The sequence below is a fragment of the Quercus robur genome, chromosome 12, assembly GCF_932294415.1.
Source record: "Quercus robur chromosome 12, dhQueRobu3.1, whole genome shotgun sequence".
Lineage (NCBI taxonomy): Eukaryota > Viridiplantae > Streptophyta > Magnoliopsida > Fagales > Fagaceae > Quercus > Quercus robur.
In genome coordinates, this window is record NC_065545.1 from 20,143,372 (window position 1) to 20,160,594 (window position 17,223).

A 17,223-nucleotide genomic window follows, 5' to 3' on the forward strand; every position below is an offset into this window, starting at 1 on the left:
GTCAAAGATTCGAAGTAGTCACAAAAAAGAACACAATGTTTATTCCAAGGGTCATCAGTAACCTTTTACGCTTGTAAAATAAAACGATGCTCAGAAAAATGAGGCAAAAAAAAAAAAAAAAAAAAGGAAACAATAAAATAAAACAAAATAGGAAACTATCAAACCATAGTTGAAGTAGTCTTTAACATTCTTAAAGTCACTAGATATACAGTAAATTACACTTTTTCACTTTAACTTTTACCCTAAGTACACTTCATCCCTGGAACAAAGAAAATGTATGATTGACCCCCAAAAGTTGTAACTTTGTTTCAAAATAACCCCGACCATCACTTTTGTTGTTAAGTATGATAGATTGAAACACCAATTTATACCTCTCCAAAACAAACAGTAAATAGATAAATTGGTAACTGTCGATAGTCTTTTTTAAATTAAAGGGTCGATCGTGCGTTACAATAGCTCAGTAAGTGTAATGGAGGTCAAAGATTAGGGTAAAGGAAAGTGTAATTTTGCTTTAAAATGAAAGTGTGCTTAGAGAAAAATGAGAAAAAACAAAAAATGAAACAGTATAGACACAAAAGGGTGCTTAGGCTTATTTGAATGTGGTTGTGTATTTGTAACTGAAGTAAAAGTGAAGTCAGCACAAGTGGTTCCCTAGAGCAAAAGAAAGGAGGTGAATTCGAGTCTGGTTGATTCAAGATCAAACTGTAAAAGATTATCCTCCATTTGATACCCTTTAATCACAATCGATGTCTTCATAGAAAGACCACCATTCATAAACCCCAAGCACCACAAGTCAGCATCATCCCTTGTAGTCCTAACCATTGAATTCGACCCAATAATCCTCCAAACAACATCGGGTCTATGCATAACGAGATCAATGGTTGGGACGCTCGGTCCCATTGGTGTAGTTGTGACATCCCTTGCTTGCTTCATAGCACTAATCGAATGACAAAGTATGGTCTGTTAAAGAGGTTAGGTTAAAAGCTAAGGAGGCTTCACTAACAAACACCTTTCTGAATTCAATGTATATATAATTACTTAGGGATGTGTTAAAGAAGAATTAAGCACAAAATTTTTTCTCAGTAAAACTAACTACAATGTTGTTTTTATTTAAAGACTATTCAAACCGTGAAGCTATTCTTGACTACTTGTATAGTTTTATCAAAACTCTAGAGATATACAGGTATTTTCTTCTGCATTCCAAATGTGTGTTTCTAAAGACATGGAACAACTCTACTTCACTTATATATGGGTGTGTAGAGATTTTGATTTCGTCATGACAATCTCATATGAATTTTATTTATTTTTATAGGAATCTCAATTGAAAAATGTTGACTTTGCCAATGATCTTCGAAACCTCCACAACGTTATGGGAAATTATTTGCCTAGCGGCTCCCTCATAGCATATAAAGCCAATATACTTGTGGATCTCATCTGCTGTAAGGGATTCGTTGCATACAATGGTTAAGTTTTATCTCTTCTTACCTTTCAACAAATGTGTAAGATTTTTTAAGGTATGATTGAAATAAAGCTATAAAGAATAAGAATAGAAAATTTTGAAATTATACTTAAACTAATAAATTATAGTAATTTAAAGCTTAACTATATTTATATTTGCCTTTTCACAAAAAAAGAATAAAAAAAAATACTATTATTAAATTTGTGACTAGCATTACGTATATGGGTAGCAAAATAACTTTTATTTTTTTTAGAAAGTTTAAGTTTTAAATCATTTTTACTAACTTATCTTTGATATAAGATATATAACATATGTTTAATCTATTTAAGTGTCTAAATTACAATAAAAATTAATCATTAGACAAAAGCAATATATATAGAACCATCAACTTTGGTGGGGCACCATCCTACATAATCTCTCATATATAGAAAATTTTGAAATTAGGTTAGAAAATGATAGTCTTTCCATGTATGGTAACATTTTATCAATTAACATAGTCTGTATCTTAAAACCAATTTATTTTAGTATGCTTAACAATTTTCACCCCAAATAGAAATAAACCAAAATGCTTTGTCTTTCATCTTTTTATGTATGTGAACATTATTATGTTAGAAATGCATGTTACATGTTATCATTTTTTTTTTCTTTATAATTCGATATTTATAACAATAGGGCAAGAGAGATTCGAACCATGATTTTCCTACAAATGAGAGAAAATTATGCCACTGAGTTACAACTTACAAAACTCTTGGTGTTATATATTTTCCCTGACCTGCCTTTTCATGCTCGTAAAATTTTATTTTGGTTATGATGATAAATATGACATATAGGAACTTACCAATACCAAGCATGTTCGTATGAAACATTTACTATGTGGTAACTAAGTGATGGCAAGAGACATATGTCAATACTTTAGTTCATATATTTGTCAATTACTTTCCTTTCTTGTTCTTTTGTTCCTAGCCTTAAAGGGGTAAATGACCCAATGTTGCTTATAATTATGTTGCACTTTGGGCTTCCATTTGCAAGCTTCAAGCTTAAGGAATGATTGACAACTCTTATTTGTCAGATTTTGTTCTATGCTCTTGTGGGGAGATGGTTTTGATTCCTCTTTTATGGTCATCTATTATGTTTTCCTTTGGGGAGATGAATTTAATTCCTCTTTTACAGTTATCCAATTCTTCGTATTTAAGAGAGAGAGAGAACATGCTATCAAATTGTGTGATTTTCAATAGATTAGTCCACTAAAAAATTATTAGATTGTATAACATTATTTTAAAGTGTATCATAGGACATAGATGAGATTTTAAATGGCCAAAAGACTTTCTAATTCAAAATTTACATTTTCAAGGAAGATTGTTGGGCTTTGTGGAGCCTAGTTTTGTTTGATCTAGTTCGACGACCCGACCCGACCCCGAATAATATTGCGTGGTTTTTAATGAGAGATTTACTGAGGCTTAGTCTATGGAGCGGAGGCTTGAGCCGATAAGCCCAAGCTGGAGCGCTCATGGACAAGCCTCTGGGGTCCAGGGGCAACGCCCTTGGGAAATTTTTTTTGGCCCGTTTAGCCCATTGTGGAGCCGCCTTTTGTAATTAGTTTTTTTTTTTATAGAGTCGGTTGCCGTGTCTTATATATAGAGAAAATATTGTAGCTGCATCTGGTGTTGTATTCTTCCCTGAAAATAGTGAAATCTCTGTAACTCCGTGGACGTAGGCAAATTGCCGAACCACGTAAATATTGTCTTATACGTGTGATTGTTTTTTCTTTGGCGCGTGTTTTCTCTATTTTTTGTTTCTCATAGGTTGGAATTCGGCTTAATTCCCTCCAAAGACTCCACAACTCTTAAAATCTTGAACTATGAACAAAAGAGCAGGACCTAAAACTAAAAGGACTACTCACATTATACATCCATTATAATAGGCAATTAGGAAATATATATATTGTGTAAGGACACAAACATCAAACAGCCTAAGCCCACTTAGAATAGTGAGGATGGTGCAGCTCAGCTAGACCCAAATCAATAGATATTTGTAAGAGAGTGGGTTAAACAAAAAAGGAGGGGGCTTAGCTCGAGGACAAAAATAGGGAGAAAATCACTACGGATCAAAGTTTATATATATAAGGCTTATCACAAGCTTGCCTGAGGAGGCAATTCTTACACAGAATGATACACTGTTCACTTTCTTCTCTCAATACTCTTGTTCTGGTTTCTCTCTTTCCCTTATTTTTCTCTGGACAATAAAAACAAATTAGATCTCACAGTTTTATTAATTCCGAAGCTTCCATTTCCTTCGACCAAGTATAAAAGTTTAGCCACGCAGAGTAATGATGAAAACTCAAAGGAGAAGTTAGAGAAGAGGGGAGAGAGACATCTATGTCAAGTCTGATTTTTCCTCTCCCTTTTACACATTAATTCCCCATTTTCCAAGCCCACAAGATCTTCTAAAAATATTCTAAATATTATCCTTAAATAACAACATCCAAATCTGACTAATTAAAGAAAATATAAAAATAAAAAATAAAATAGTCCTAATATAACTAAGAAAGTGGTGTTTTCAGCTGGAAATTTTGTGCACCAGATCTGGAAACTTCCGAAAATAAACCGTATCAGATTCGCGTATTAGAATTGCAAGCTAAGGAATGTTCTAGAACATCAACAGTGCAGGTGTAGCAATTTCAAGCCCGATTTCAAAATTGATACAGTGAATATCTCACAAAACTCAAAACATGAAAGTTGTAGAGATTTTTATTGGCGTTCCATAGCATCTTGAACCATCTTAATCGGAGCTCAGATGAGAGAGTTATACCCAGATTATGAAGCGATGTCAAAATTGTCTAGAATCGCTCAATTAGCTTCGTTTTGTACTTAATGCCTCCATTCGCATCCTAATTCAAATATAAGAATAATGAGTACATTTAGACACCAAATAAGTATAAAAGACTAAACATTAAGGGAGAAAAATATGACATTTTGCATTCTCCTCACTCCCCTTCACTTGGAAGTTCCTTTATATTATATATTTCTCAGCCCTTTATATTATATACATCTTGGCCCTCCATCTCCACTTACCCAGGCTCTCACTATGACATTTGTCCCCTTAAACTTCTGTTGAAGGTGGTAGAAGAAGTTGTTTAGCTGTGAATTCCACTGTTCAGGTCACTTCCTCATTAATACAGCTGATAAAGATATTGCCAGTCATTTAATGCGAAGGTAGTAGGATAACTCTCACTAAAGACTTCCCTTACTTTCCATGATTCTCTCTCTACACCTTATCCTCCTCGTCTGAACTTCCCAGAAGTCTCTTGTCTCTTCCCCTCCCATCCTCAGGTGGATCCTCTCTTCAGGCTTATGATGCTTTAATAATGACGATAACAACATATCGAACCTTTCCTTTGTTCTCGGGTCCCCACACATTGTGTTTGTATTTATTTTTAGTTGAATATTTGTGTCTATGATATATATTTTTCAAATATTTGATAGTCCATTTGCTATCAATTCAAGTAGCTAGCATGAAGGGTCGCTAAAATGCAATAGTACTATTTTTTTTAAAGTAGAATTTGTAGTTATGGTTCTCGTTTTACGATAATTATTTGTTTTTATCATTAAGGTATTTTTTTAATAGGATTTAAAGTTATGGTACTCGTTTTATGATTATTTTTCTTTTATTATTAGGTCAAGATATTAATTAACTTTGGATGTAGACAAAATTTGAACTCAGTCAACCATAGACTTAACTAACTAATTGAAAAACCCACATTGCAAATGCAATGGTAATATGGTATCATAATTGCTGTCTGCGAATTGACCCATTTTAGTCGGAAAAAACCTAGTTATTACTTATTAGTAGTAATCAATTATTTAGCGCTGCCAATGATTTCTTTTTTAATTTATCAAGAAGGCCATGTTAAAAAATACCAAAGAAACAAAAGGGTAATTAAGGAAAAAAGATAAAAATTAAAAATACAAAAGATACAAAAAGTTGTAACTTAGAGTTGGAATATGATCACTCTATTTGACTATGCGTTTACTAGAAGTAGATGTAAAATTAAAGTTGGCACATGTGGTCCCTTTAACCAAAATTGATGAGCTAAATCCCAATCTCTCTGATTCAAGATCAAATTGTAGAAGATTATCCTCCAATTGATGCCCACCAATCACGACTGAAGTTCTTGCATGGGGTCCACCATCCACAAACCCCAAACACCACACGTCAGCATCGCTCCTCTCAATCCTAACCATCGAATTAGACCCAAAAACCCTCCAAAACACATCATCACCTTGCATCACGAGATCAACGGTCGGGACAGCCGGTCCCACGCGAGTACTCATGATATCTTTTCCAGCATAGCACACACCGAATGGCTCCACGGTATTTGCCGTTACCGTTAAGTTCAAACCCAGGGCTTCCTTTACAAACAGATCATTAAACGCTTTGTAAATGGACGTCTCTAACACCGTGTAGGGATCAACGGTGCTGATCTTGGTCCCACCAAAACCGTTCTCATCAACGGTCAGGAGCGAGGCATTGATGGGAACGGCTTTTCCGTTGACTTTGATTGAAGTCAAACCTATGAAATACTCATCAGACGGCTGTAAATAGTACGTGATCACAGTACTCCCAACCGGGTTGAGAATGAGAGGAGTGTAAATAAGCGACTTGGAAAGGTCAATTTTGGAGTTGAAAAAGTAGGGCCCACTCGAACCCAAGAAGACCGGGCCGGGTTCAGACCGCGAACCGGACAAGCAAAGCGCAAAATAGCGAGGCAGAGAGAGGGATCTGCTAACCTGCGCCGGGAGCGAGAAATTGGACCGGCCCAGCGCGGCCAAACCGGCGACCCCTTTGGCGAGGCCCTGGAGGAGGGAGGTTTGGGAACAGGAGAAGAGGAAGTCGGGGACGAGTCCGCCGAGCTGACTCAACTGAGTGGACCCGTCGGTGGTGGGCAGAGCGAGCGAGTCGAGGAGCGCGTTGGCGAGCGTGGCTTTGCGAGTGAGCGGGTTTTCGGGGAAGAGGGCGCAGGTGTCGTTGGCGCAGGCGGGACCTTGGGGGCTGTAGCAGTTGGAGCAGGCGAGGGAGTGGAAGGAAGAGCAGAGAGAGGAGTTGCAGGGGACGTGGGAGAAGGTGGAGGAAGTGTAGTTTTGATAGCAGTCGAGCCAGGAGAAGGAGGCGCCGAGGTGGAGGAGTAGCTTGGTGGGTTGGAGCGGGGTTTTGAGGTGTGCTTGGATGGTGTATTGGTGGGTGGTGTGGTCTTTTGTAATAGGTGCTAGTAGAGCTGTTTGGTGAGAGAGAACAAAAACAAGTGAGAAAGTGAGAACAAGGAAAGGGAGAAGAAACATTGTTGACAGAGAAGAGAAACTATAGGAAGGAGGAGTTTGCACGCGGTGAACTGGTGAATGGTGATAGAAATCATATCAGCAGCGTTGGGTGAATGTGGATGCGTGAGATGAACCTTGGAATGCTGGAAAGGTGCTACTGTTAACTGTTGGGCAATAAATCATTCGATCACTTACTTTTTTATTATTATTATTATTTTTTTTTTTTTGGTTTAAAGGATATATATATATATATATATATAATCTTGCGGCCAAAATGGCTAAGTTGGCAACATGCCTACAAAATGTTTCTCCATTTTTGTCTGCACTCACTAAGGCAGCAAAAATGGGGAATAATTAATAAAATACAAGATCTTTCTGCAAATTATAACTTATTAGCAAGTGCATGAGCACTTCTATTTACCTCCCTAAATACATGCTTTATTGTGCTATTTTTTTTTATTATTATTATTTCATTTCTAGGTCATGCAAACAAAATTAAATTTTTTGGGGGAAATTTCAATTACTCAGTGATTGGATTGAAATTTAAGTTGTTTATATGTGAGTTGAAATTTGAAATTTTTTATATTTTTTATTTTAGAATACTAAGTATTTAACATACACAAGGAAATGAGAAAATGTTTTAAATAAACTGACAGTGGTGTATATCCAAAAGAATCTAAATTTTTTCCATTTCAAGTTAGCTCAATTAGATTTCTATAACTTACTTTTGTTAAAAACATAACTAAATATGTAATTTTGCTCCACTTTTATGTCTCTCTAGTCTTTTTTCCAAAAACAAAAAATATATATATAAATATATAAGATCAAATAAAATAAAATAAAATCTAGTAGAACACTTGCATCGTGAGATTTTAAACCGTAGATAGTTATTTTAAATTTAGGTCAAATCTCAAGTCGGAAAAATGTCAAATTTTAAATCATGAATAGGCAACTTAAATTTTAGTCAGATCACAAGTAGGTAAATTGTAATTTGCCCAAAAAAAATTTCTCATTTTTCTATAAAATATTTTTAAAAAGAGTCATGTTAACGAGTGCCCTTAGGGCATTGATTAACAATATATTTTAGAAAAAGTTTAACACCACTTTTATAGGAAATGAAAAAAGTTGTCTAAACATTTTTTTTTCCCATAAAAATTTTCTTTAAATGGATTATTAAAAAATACCCTAAGGGCATTCGTTAGCATTACCCTTTTAAAAATAGCTTTTAAATTAATACCTTTAAAACATTCAATAACATTTTTTTCCTTTTGTGGTTGCAGGATTTTCCTGGCCCAACTTCTGCTGATCAGGCCTTGGCCCAAAGCACAACCCACAATAAATACTTGTAGAGAATGGGTTAAAGAACTTGGCCTCAGTGAAACTAGCAGGTCTAATGCATGTAGTATATTGTTTGCAGAAAGAAATAAGAACGTAAAGAAGGATTCCTCAAGTCTGATTTTATTTCTTTTTTTGTTTCTGATACAGTTCTCTCGTCCCCTTCTTTGAGGGACTCCACTACATTATATATTTTTCTTCTTTTCATCCCAGCCTTACATCTGTTAATCATCCAAGCATCCACTCGAGCACCTGTCCCATCAGACGCCCTCATCAGACCCTTTGTGAGTTGCAGAGGCCAAGGCGGTACTGTTCAGGAGTCTTTTCCTCATTAATGCGGCCAAGAGGGTGGTTGGGGCGCAATTAATGTGGTGGTAACCTTCCGTGAGATATTTTGAATTTAATTCGTTTTATATGTTGGGAAGACGAGCTGAAATGGCTGGGGCAAGTTTCTCGTCTGGGCTTCGCGATGTCCGAGGAGGAGTTACTCCTCGGACAGGTTTCCTTGACGCTATTGGGGTTGAATAGCACTTCATATGAGGCTTTTCGTTGGACAGGACGCTCCTCGGACGGGCCTGAGCTTGGAATAGCCCATCATTTTTGGGCCGGGCCCCACAATAGCCCCTCAAAACTCCGGTTTTTACCTCCCTCCGAGGGGAAAGACGGGGTTTTGATGTTTGTGAGTGGAGGGAAATAAGGAGATCGTGGGGCGCGCGTGCGGACTGTTACTTTTGACGCGCTACAATTTACGAGACGTGGCCATTAACTTCTGGAGGCGTTATCTTCTCTTCATCCAACGGCTTGGCGTGGATCGAACGGCCATCGTTTCTTCCCGTATTTCTAGGCGGGGATGATCTTTTCTCTCTCCTCCCGGCTATATAAGACGCCAGAGGGGTTCAGTTCCTTCTTTCATCTGCATTTCGCAAACCTCAAAAGACTCCAGAGAACTCCATCGAATCCCAGAGATATACGAACACTTGCGTCCATTACGCCGCCGTAGCCGTTCTTGTGAAGCGCTTCGTCCAAGAGAGATTCCCAGGCGTCCCCTTGAGCGTTTTGTGAAGGTACCAGTACATTTCGCCTTTCTCTCCGTTTCAATTCCCTCCTCGGACTCTACTTTTCTTTTCAGTCTTTACTTTCATTTCCTCAGTTCAGTTCAGATGGGTAGATTCGAAAAATTAGTAAAAACTCCTGCCGCTATGGAAGCCTTTAGGGCTAAATACCACATTCCCCCGAGGGTTGGGCTGCGGCACTGTCCTCTTGAAGGAATATTGACCGATAGAGTTGAGGGAGAAGTCGTTATCCCCATGATTGCTTTCATAGAGGGAGGGATGACACTTCCCATGCGCAGGATCACAAGGGAATACCTGTTCAACCATAGGTTGACGCCGTATCAGTGTGCCCCAAATATGTTCAAGATACTAGGCTGTGTAGATGTCTTAAACGAGCGGATGAATCTAGGCCTCACTTGGCACGATGTGGCTTATTTGTACGAATGCCACCGCCTCGGGGATGATGGGTATTATCTTAAATCCCGGAACGAGGACGTTAGGTTGATCTCTTGTCTTCCAATTTCCAATAAGACCGTGAAGAATGACTTCCTCATTGCTTCTGGGGAGTGGTTCGACGGTATTCACTGTCCAACACGGGCAGGAAACCCAGGTGCGGCGCTTTTAGGATTGATCCTTTTTGGGGAAAGGATTTAGTGTTGAGGGGTTATTTTTTCTGGCTTTCTTTGTAATTGGAAAATTTCATGATCTGACCTCACTTTTCTTGGTTTGTTTGCAGACAAAAGTCACGTTGCTCCTCGGATAAGATTTGTGAACGTGCCAGCGCTGAACTATCTTCTCAGGTCGGAGATTTACGTTACCGAGGACGGACAGTTGCGTGCGGCCCATCTGGTTTTGGGCTATCAACCTCTGAGCAGCGCTTTCCAGGCAATCGGTCACGCTATAAGGGCTGGCAGCCCGAGGCTAGCCAGAATTGACGTGTCCCGGGACGGATTCCTAGCTGACCACGATTTGCCACCAGTTGTGTTGCCAGGTGTCAGAAATCCCTACTTAGCGGAGCAGTTGCCTCCGGTAAACGAGCCTGGTGCTGCTGTTTTGGTTGAAGAAGAGGCTGAATCATCTCGTCTTTCCCTTGAAGAGGAGATAGATAAGTTTTACTTCGAGGAGGAAATTCAGCAAAACCCCTTGGTGGAGTCTTCTAATCCCGAAGTAGAGCAGGACCAACATTCCGCAGTTGGTGTTCCCTCAATCGTTATCTGCTCGGACGATACTTCAGACGAAGAGGTAGAGCCCATGGCAGGAAAGGGAAAGTCTCTAAAGGAGCTGATGACCTCTCGGGGGAAAGGTCAGTCATCAAAGGTTCAGCCATCGAAGGGACCAAGTCCATCAAAGGTCAAAACCCTTCCCCCTGTGGTCCCCCAGGGCGTCTCGGACCCTGGCCTTAAGGTTATCCCGGACCTGAAGAAGAAGAGGCCGGTGGACACGCCTGAGGAAGGCGAGGTGGCTGTCCAGCCGTCCAAGCAGCAGAAAACCACACGGGCGCCAAGGAGCAGAAGGGGCACCTCCTCGGACAGCAGGGATGAGGGGAACCTCGCTGAAGTGCGCACTTCCCCTCGTCCATGGGACCCAAAGTTGGAGCTGGATGGGCTCGCCATTCCTTACACTGCTTCGGTCCGAGAGTATAATCGTGGCCGGGCAGGGTACGTGGCGGAGGCCTTAGAGCAGCCCCTACTTCTTCCTCGGGACATGGAGGCCTACAGGCGGTGCACTCAGTCCGAGCTCTTCCTATCCCTTAAAAGGGATCTCGCGCTGGTAAGTAATCCTTTTGCTGCTTTGTCCATTTACTTGCTCCTGTTAGATTATATATTTTTCTTTTAAGAACACTCTTGTTTTGTCTGTAGATTACTCAGCAGGTCTTCGTGGCTGAGGAGTTTTGCTGTAATAGCCGCAATCTGGCTGAGGCTGAGACCCAGGCTCGGACAGAGGTGGAGAAAGCCTTGGGGTCCCTCAAGCATGATCACATTAAACTCACGGCTGAGTTCAAGGATTCGGAGAACCGACGTAAAAGTGCAGAGTCTGGCTTGAAGAGTGCCGAGGATCAGGCGGAGGACCAGCGCAAACAACTGTACACGGCTCAGCTTAACCTTAACACCGAGAGGCAGGCAGTGCAGGACCTCAAAACTGCCCTGCAAAAAGTAGAGGATGAGCTGAGGCGGGTAAAGGAGGATGCTCAGCTGATCCGAGAGGCAACAGAGGCCGAGAAGGAGGCCGCTCGACAGCTTGGGGCCGAAGAGACGGAGGCCAGGCTATCTGAGGAGATTCCCGAGGTATGCAGGGATTACTGCAGTATTTCATGGGCTCATGCTCTTGATGCTACAGGAATTCCTGCGGACTCGGCACTAAGACTGCCCGAGAGCATCTTCTATCCTCCGGAGATCCGAGCTAACCCTGATGAAGCCCAAGTCGCTTCGGAGCAAGACCTGGCGGTGCCTGATGCCGTCCTTGTGCCTGATGTGGCTAAGGATCCTGCCACAGACTCTACCATTGAGGTTCCTCCTCCTCAGCCCGAGCAGAAAGAAGATCCTCCTGCTGAAGCTTAGCCTTCTAGGTTATCAACCTTAGTGAATAGTTTTTTTTTTTTTTTTTTTTGTAAGGACCTCTCTTGCTAATGTACTTGGAATATTAATATAAGACGTTCGTTTTGCTTACTTCGGATGCGTGTCAGTAATGCTCTTTTCATTTTAAACATTTGCAACAATGTAGACACAGGATATCAGTCAAAACAATAATGGGTTTTTGGCACAGTGCACTTGACAATTGCGATAGTGTTAGGCTGCGCGCGCGCACTAAAAATGATTTCCTTTAAGCAATAATCTCCCAATATATCATAAGTAATAATTTCCCCAAAAGTCTGTGGTCCGAGGAGCCATGCAGGACTTAGGTTCTGCTTAAAACTATGAATTGTCATGAGTAATAATTTCCCCAAAGTCTGTGGTCCGAGGAGCCATGCAGGACTTAGGTTCTGTTTAAAACTATGAACTCTCATGAGTAATAATTTCCCCAAAAGCCTGTGGTCCGAGGAGCCATGCAGGACTTAGGTTCTGTTTAAAACTATGAACTCTCATGAGTAATAATTTCCCCAAAAGTCTGTGGTCCGAGGAGCCATGCAGGACTTAGGTTCTGTTTAAAACTATGAACTCTCATGAGTAATAATTTCCCCAAAAGTCTGTGGTCCGAGGAGCCATGCAGGACTTAGGTTCTTTTTAAAACTTATAAATAGTTGGCTTAAGTATCGTTCTCCCCTAAGTCTGTGGTCCGAGGAGCCATGCAGGACTTAGGTTCTTTTTTAAAACTTATAAATAATCGGCTTAAGTATTAATTTCCCCCAAGTCTGTGGTCCGAGGAGCCATGCAGGACTTGGGTTCTGTTTAAAACTTATAAATAATTGTAATGTAGACTGGCAAGCGGCAGATAGTCATGAAAGAGAACGTATGCTAAGCCATTCTTATTAATAATAATACCTCCTGAGGTTATTTACATTCCATGGTCGAGGTACAGCTTTTTCATCCAAATCTTCTAGGTAGTAGGCGCCTATTCCGGCCACGGATGTGACACGGTATGGTCTTTCCCAATTGGGCCCCAACTTGCCCCAAGAGGGGTTCTTTGCGCTGCCAAGAATCTTCCTCATCACGAGATCACCTGGACCCAGAGGCCGCAGTTTGACGTTAGAATCATATCCTTATCTTAGCTTCTGGTGATAATAGGCCATGTGAATCGTGGCCTTCTCCCTCCTTTCCTCGGCTAGGTCCAGACTTCTTCCTAGCAACTCATCGTTGTCGCTTGGGGTAAACGAGCTAGACCTCAACGTGGGGAAATTGTTCTCGATCGGAAGCACAGCCTTAGCCCCGTAAGTCATTGAGAAGGGGGTCTCACCGGTGGAACGTCGCGGCGTTGTCCGATAGGTCCATAAGACGTGCGGTAGTTCTTCTACCCATCTCCCCTTTGACTCATCCAATCTTTTCTTCAATCTGTTCACTATGACCTTGTTTACGGCCTCGACTTGCCCATTTCCTTGGGGGTATGCGGGGGTGGAATATCGATTAATGATCCCAAACTCACGGCAATACTCCCTAAAATTCTTGCTGTCAAACTGAAGACCATTGTCGGAAATGAGTGTTCTCGGAGTTCCGAAGCGGGTGATAATGTTCTTCCAGATGAATTTCTGGGCGTTCACGTCCCTGATGTTGGCCAAAGGCTCAGCCTCCACCCATTTAGTGAAGTAATCGGTTCCGACTATTATGTATCGCTTGTTCCCCGCAGCCTTGGGGAAAGGTCCGACAATATCAAGACCCCATTGCGCGAACGGCCATGGACTGGAGAGTGGGTTGAGAACCCCTCCGGGTTGGTGGATATTTGGGGCGAATCTTTGGCACTGATTGCACTTCTTAGCGTATTCCTGGGCTTGTCTCTGCATGTTCGGCCACCAGTATCCTTGGGTGAGTGCCCTGTGCGCCAGCGACCTTCCTCCGGTGTGACTTCCACAAATTCCCTCATGCAACTCTTCAAGAAGAGACTCGGACTCCTCTGGATGTACGCAGAGCAGGTACGGTCCAGAGTAGGAGCGCCGATAAAGTTTACGGTCCTCTGATAGCCAAAAACGAGGAGCATTTCTACGTATCTTCTCGGCTTCTAGTCTTTCTTCCGGTAGGATCTCATCTTGGAGGAAATTCCTTAGGGGGTCCATCCAACTGGGGCTCTGTCTTATCTGATGGACTTGGGTCGGGTTTCCACTGATGGGACTGGTCTTAACTAGATCTTCGACTAGGATCACTCGTGGCAAATTACGTGCCGAGGACGTGGCAAGAGTGGCCAGCGAGTCTGCATGAGTGTTTACGCTCCTGGAGATGTGCGTTAAACTGAAGGATTCAAAGCTCTCCTGTAGCCGTTTGACTTGTCCCAGATACTCTTGCATCCTAGTATCTCGAGCTTCCAGCTCTCCCATCACTTGTCCGACCACTAATCTGGAGTCCGAGAAGGCTTCTATTACTCTTCCACCCAACCTTTGAACCATTGCCATTCCTTGAAGTAAGGCTTCGTATTCGGCTTCATTGTTCGTAGCCGAGAATCCGAGTCTTAATGACTTTTCAATGACAGCGCCGTCTGGCGATATTAATACTATCCCAACTCCTGATCCTCTCTGGTTGGCCGCACCATCCACGTAAACCTTCCAATGCACGGTTTCCCCGGCCGAAATCGCGCCGACCAGTTTTCCGCACAGGTCTTTCTTCTCGGTCACCGTTTCTATAGAGGGCTCAGCGAACTCTGCTACCAAGTCCGCGAGGACCTGTCCTTTGACGGAGGGTCTGGGCATATATTTAATATCAAAAGCCCCCAGAAGAGCACTCCACATGGCGATCCTTCCTGTGTAGTCAGCATTTCGAAGCACGGCTCGAAGTGGAAGCCGAGTCAGGACGATGACCGTGTGCGCCTGAAAGTAATGAGGAAGCTTCCGGGTTGCATGCACTATCGCCAGAATTGCCTTCTCTAAGGGTAGGTATCGCACCTCGGCTTCATGTAGTGACTTGCTCACATAGTACACCGGTCGCTGCACCCCATTATCATCCCGTATTAATACCAGGCTTACGGCGTGGGGAGCTACGGCGATGTAGGCAAACAACACCTCGTCTGCCTCAGGACTGGACATGATGGGTGGTCGGGACAGGTAGTCCTTAAGCTGCTGGAAAGCCTGAACGCAATCCTCCGACCATTTAAACTCTTTCCACTTGTTTATCAGGAGGTAAAAAGGCCGACATCGATCCGCCGATCGTGATATGAACCGGCTTAATGCCGCAATCATGCCAGTGAGCTTCTGCACTTCCTTCGGGTTCCGAGGAGTCTGTAGACTGTTAATGGCTTTGATTTGGTCAGGACTTACTTCTATTCCTCTATGGGTGACCATGTACCCTAGGAATTTCCCAGACCCGACCCCGAATGAACATTTGGAGGCATTCAGCCGCAACCGGTGCTCCCTTAAGATAGCGAAGACTGTTCCAAGGTCTTGCACGTGCTCGGACACCCTTTTACTCTTCACAACCATATCATCTATATACACCTCAATGATCTTGCCCAGTTGCGGCTCGAACATCCGAGTCATCATCCTTTGGTAGGTTGAGCCCGCGTTCTTTAGCCCGAATGGCATCACCTTATAATGATAATTTTCGATGGGCGTCATGAAAGCCGTTTTCTCTTGGTCCTCTAGCGCAAGGGGTATCTGATGATAGCCCTGGAAGGCGTCCAGGAAGCTCATTCGAGGGTGTCCCACGGTTGCATCCACCAATCGATCAATTTTGGGTAGGGGGAATGGGTCCTTGGGGCACGCCTTGTTCAGGTCCGTGAAGTCCACGCAGACCCTCCACTTCCCCGTCTTTTTCTTTACCACCACTGTGTTCGCCAACCATTCAGGATAAAAGACCTCTTTGATAGCTCCTGCTCTTTTCAACTTGGCCACTTCGTCTCTCACGGCACCGGCGTGTTCCTTCGAAGGGCGTCGGGGTGGTTGCTTCCTCGGAGTGGAAGAGGGGTTGACGTTCAGGTGGTGGCAGATGAGGCTGGGATCAACTCCAGGGGCATCGTAGGCGTCCCAAGCGAATACGTCGACATTTTCTCTGAGAAATCTGACCAGTTCCTCCTTTTCCTGAGAGGGCAATTCAGAGCCGACCTGAAAGAACTTCTCCGGGTCATTGCTGACAGCAACCTTATCTAAACCTTCACACCTTATCTCCTCGGCCAGCCCCTCGTCTTGCTTTGCCGAGGAGGTTGGTTGCTATAAGCTCTTTGGGGCCGAGGTCTCGACCAAGGGCCGATGTAAAATGGCGGCCACCACACACTTCCTGGCCACGGCCTGATCTCCTCGGATCTCTTCCACTCGTCCTCTGGATGGGTATTTCACTTTCTGGTGAAGTGTGGAGGTCACGGCCTCTAGGCTGTGGATCCATGGCCTTGCGACTATCGTGGTGTAGGGTGAATAAGCGTCGACCACGATGAAATTCACCTCCACCACTTCCGCCCCAGTCTGTATGGGCAGTCGGATTTGCCCCTTTGGCGTTACAAGCTTCCCCTCGAAGCTGAGGAGGGGGGAGTCGTAAGCTGTCAAGTCTTCTGGCTTCAGATTCAGCCCCTTGTATAGGTCGGGGTACATTATCTCCACCGCACTTCCAGAGTCTACTAATACCCTTTTCACATCGAAACCCCCAATCCGCAAGGTGACCACCAAGGCGTCATCGTGAGGTTGAATTGTTCCTCCCTTATCCTCATCCGAGAATCCCAGTATCAAAGAGCTTCCCTTTTTTATCCTTTTGGGTTCCCTTTGTCTGCCCTCGGAGGGAAGGTGGTCCACGGCCAATACCCTGGGGATGGGTGGCCCAGTTCTTCCGGGTGCAGCGAGGATGACATGTATCGTCCCGGTGGGGGGTCTTAAAGACACGTCCCTTCGAGGCTCTTGTGTCGCTTGGCCGGGATGGCCGCTCGATGGGTGCAGCAGGTGACGTAGCTTTCCTTCTCGGACCAATTGATCCAGGTGATTCCACAAATTCCTGCAGTCCTCAGTAGTATGCCCGTGGTCCTGATGATATTGGCAATACAAGTTATGATTACGATTGGCAGGGTTTCCAGCCATCTTTCCCGGCCATCTGAAATAGGGTTCATCCCTTACTTTCTCCAGTACTTGTTGTACCGGCTCTCTGAATATGGCATTCACTGTTTGCGGGGTGCTCTGCCCAGCCTGTCGCGGAAAATCTCTCCTCGGCTGACCAGGATTGTAACGTTCCATTCTGAAATCATTTGCTTTAAAGGGGATGACCTTCTCCTTGCCCTTCCCTTGCAGCTGATCCTCCTCCACTCTTTTGTACTTGTCGATCCTATCCATCAGCTGTTGGACGTTAGTAGCTGGTTTCCCGGTGAGGGATTTCCTTAAGCCATGCCCGGTGGGGAGGCCGCTTGTGAACGTGCTGATAGCAACGTTATCATGGTTGTCATCTAAATCGTTATACACCTCCCAGTACCTATCCGAGTACGCTTTCAGGGTTTCTCCTTCGTGCATGGATAA

General features: G+C 43.2%; 1 protein-coding gene across 1 annotated transcript; it reads right to left on the reverse strand.

Moving 5' to 3' along the window:
• Window positions 1-5,395: 5,395 nt before the first annotated feature.
• LOC126709841 (probable aspartic proteinase GIP1) lies at window positions 5,396-6,944 on the reverse strand. The gene has a single exon (XM_050410190.1). It carries the CDS (start codon window positions 6,793-6,795, stop codon window positions 5,470-5,472), a length of 1,326 nt encoding a protein of 441 aa, XP_050266147.1. The 5' UTR covers window positions 6,796-6,944; the 3' UTR covers window positions 5,396-5,469.
• Window positions 6,945-17,223: the final 10,279 nt, after the last annotated feature.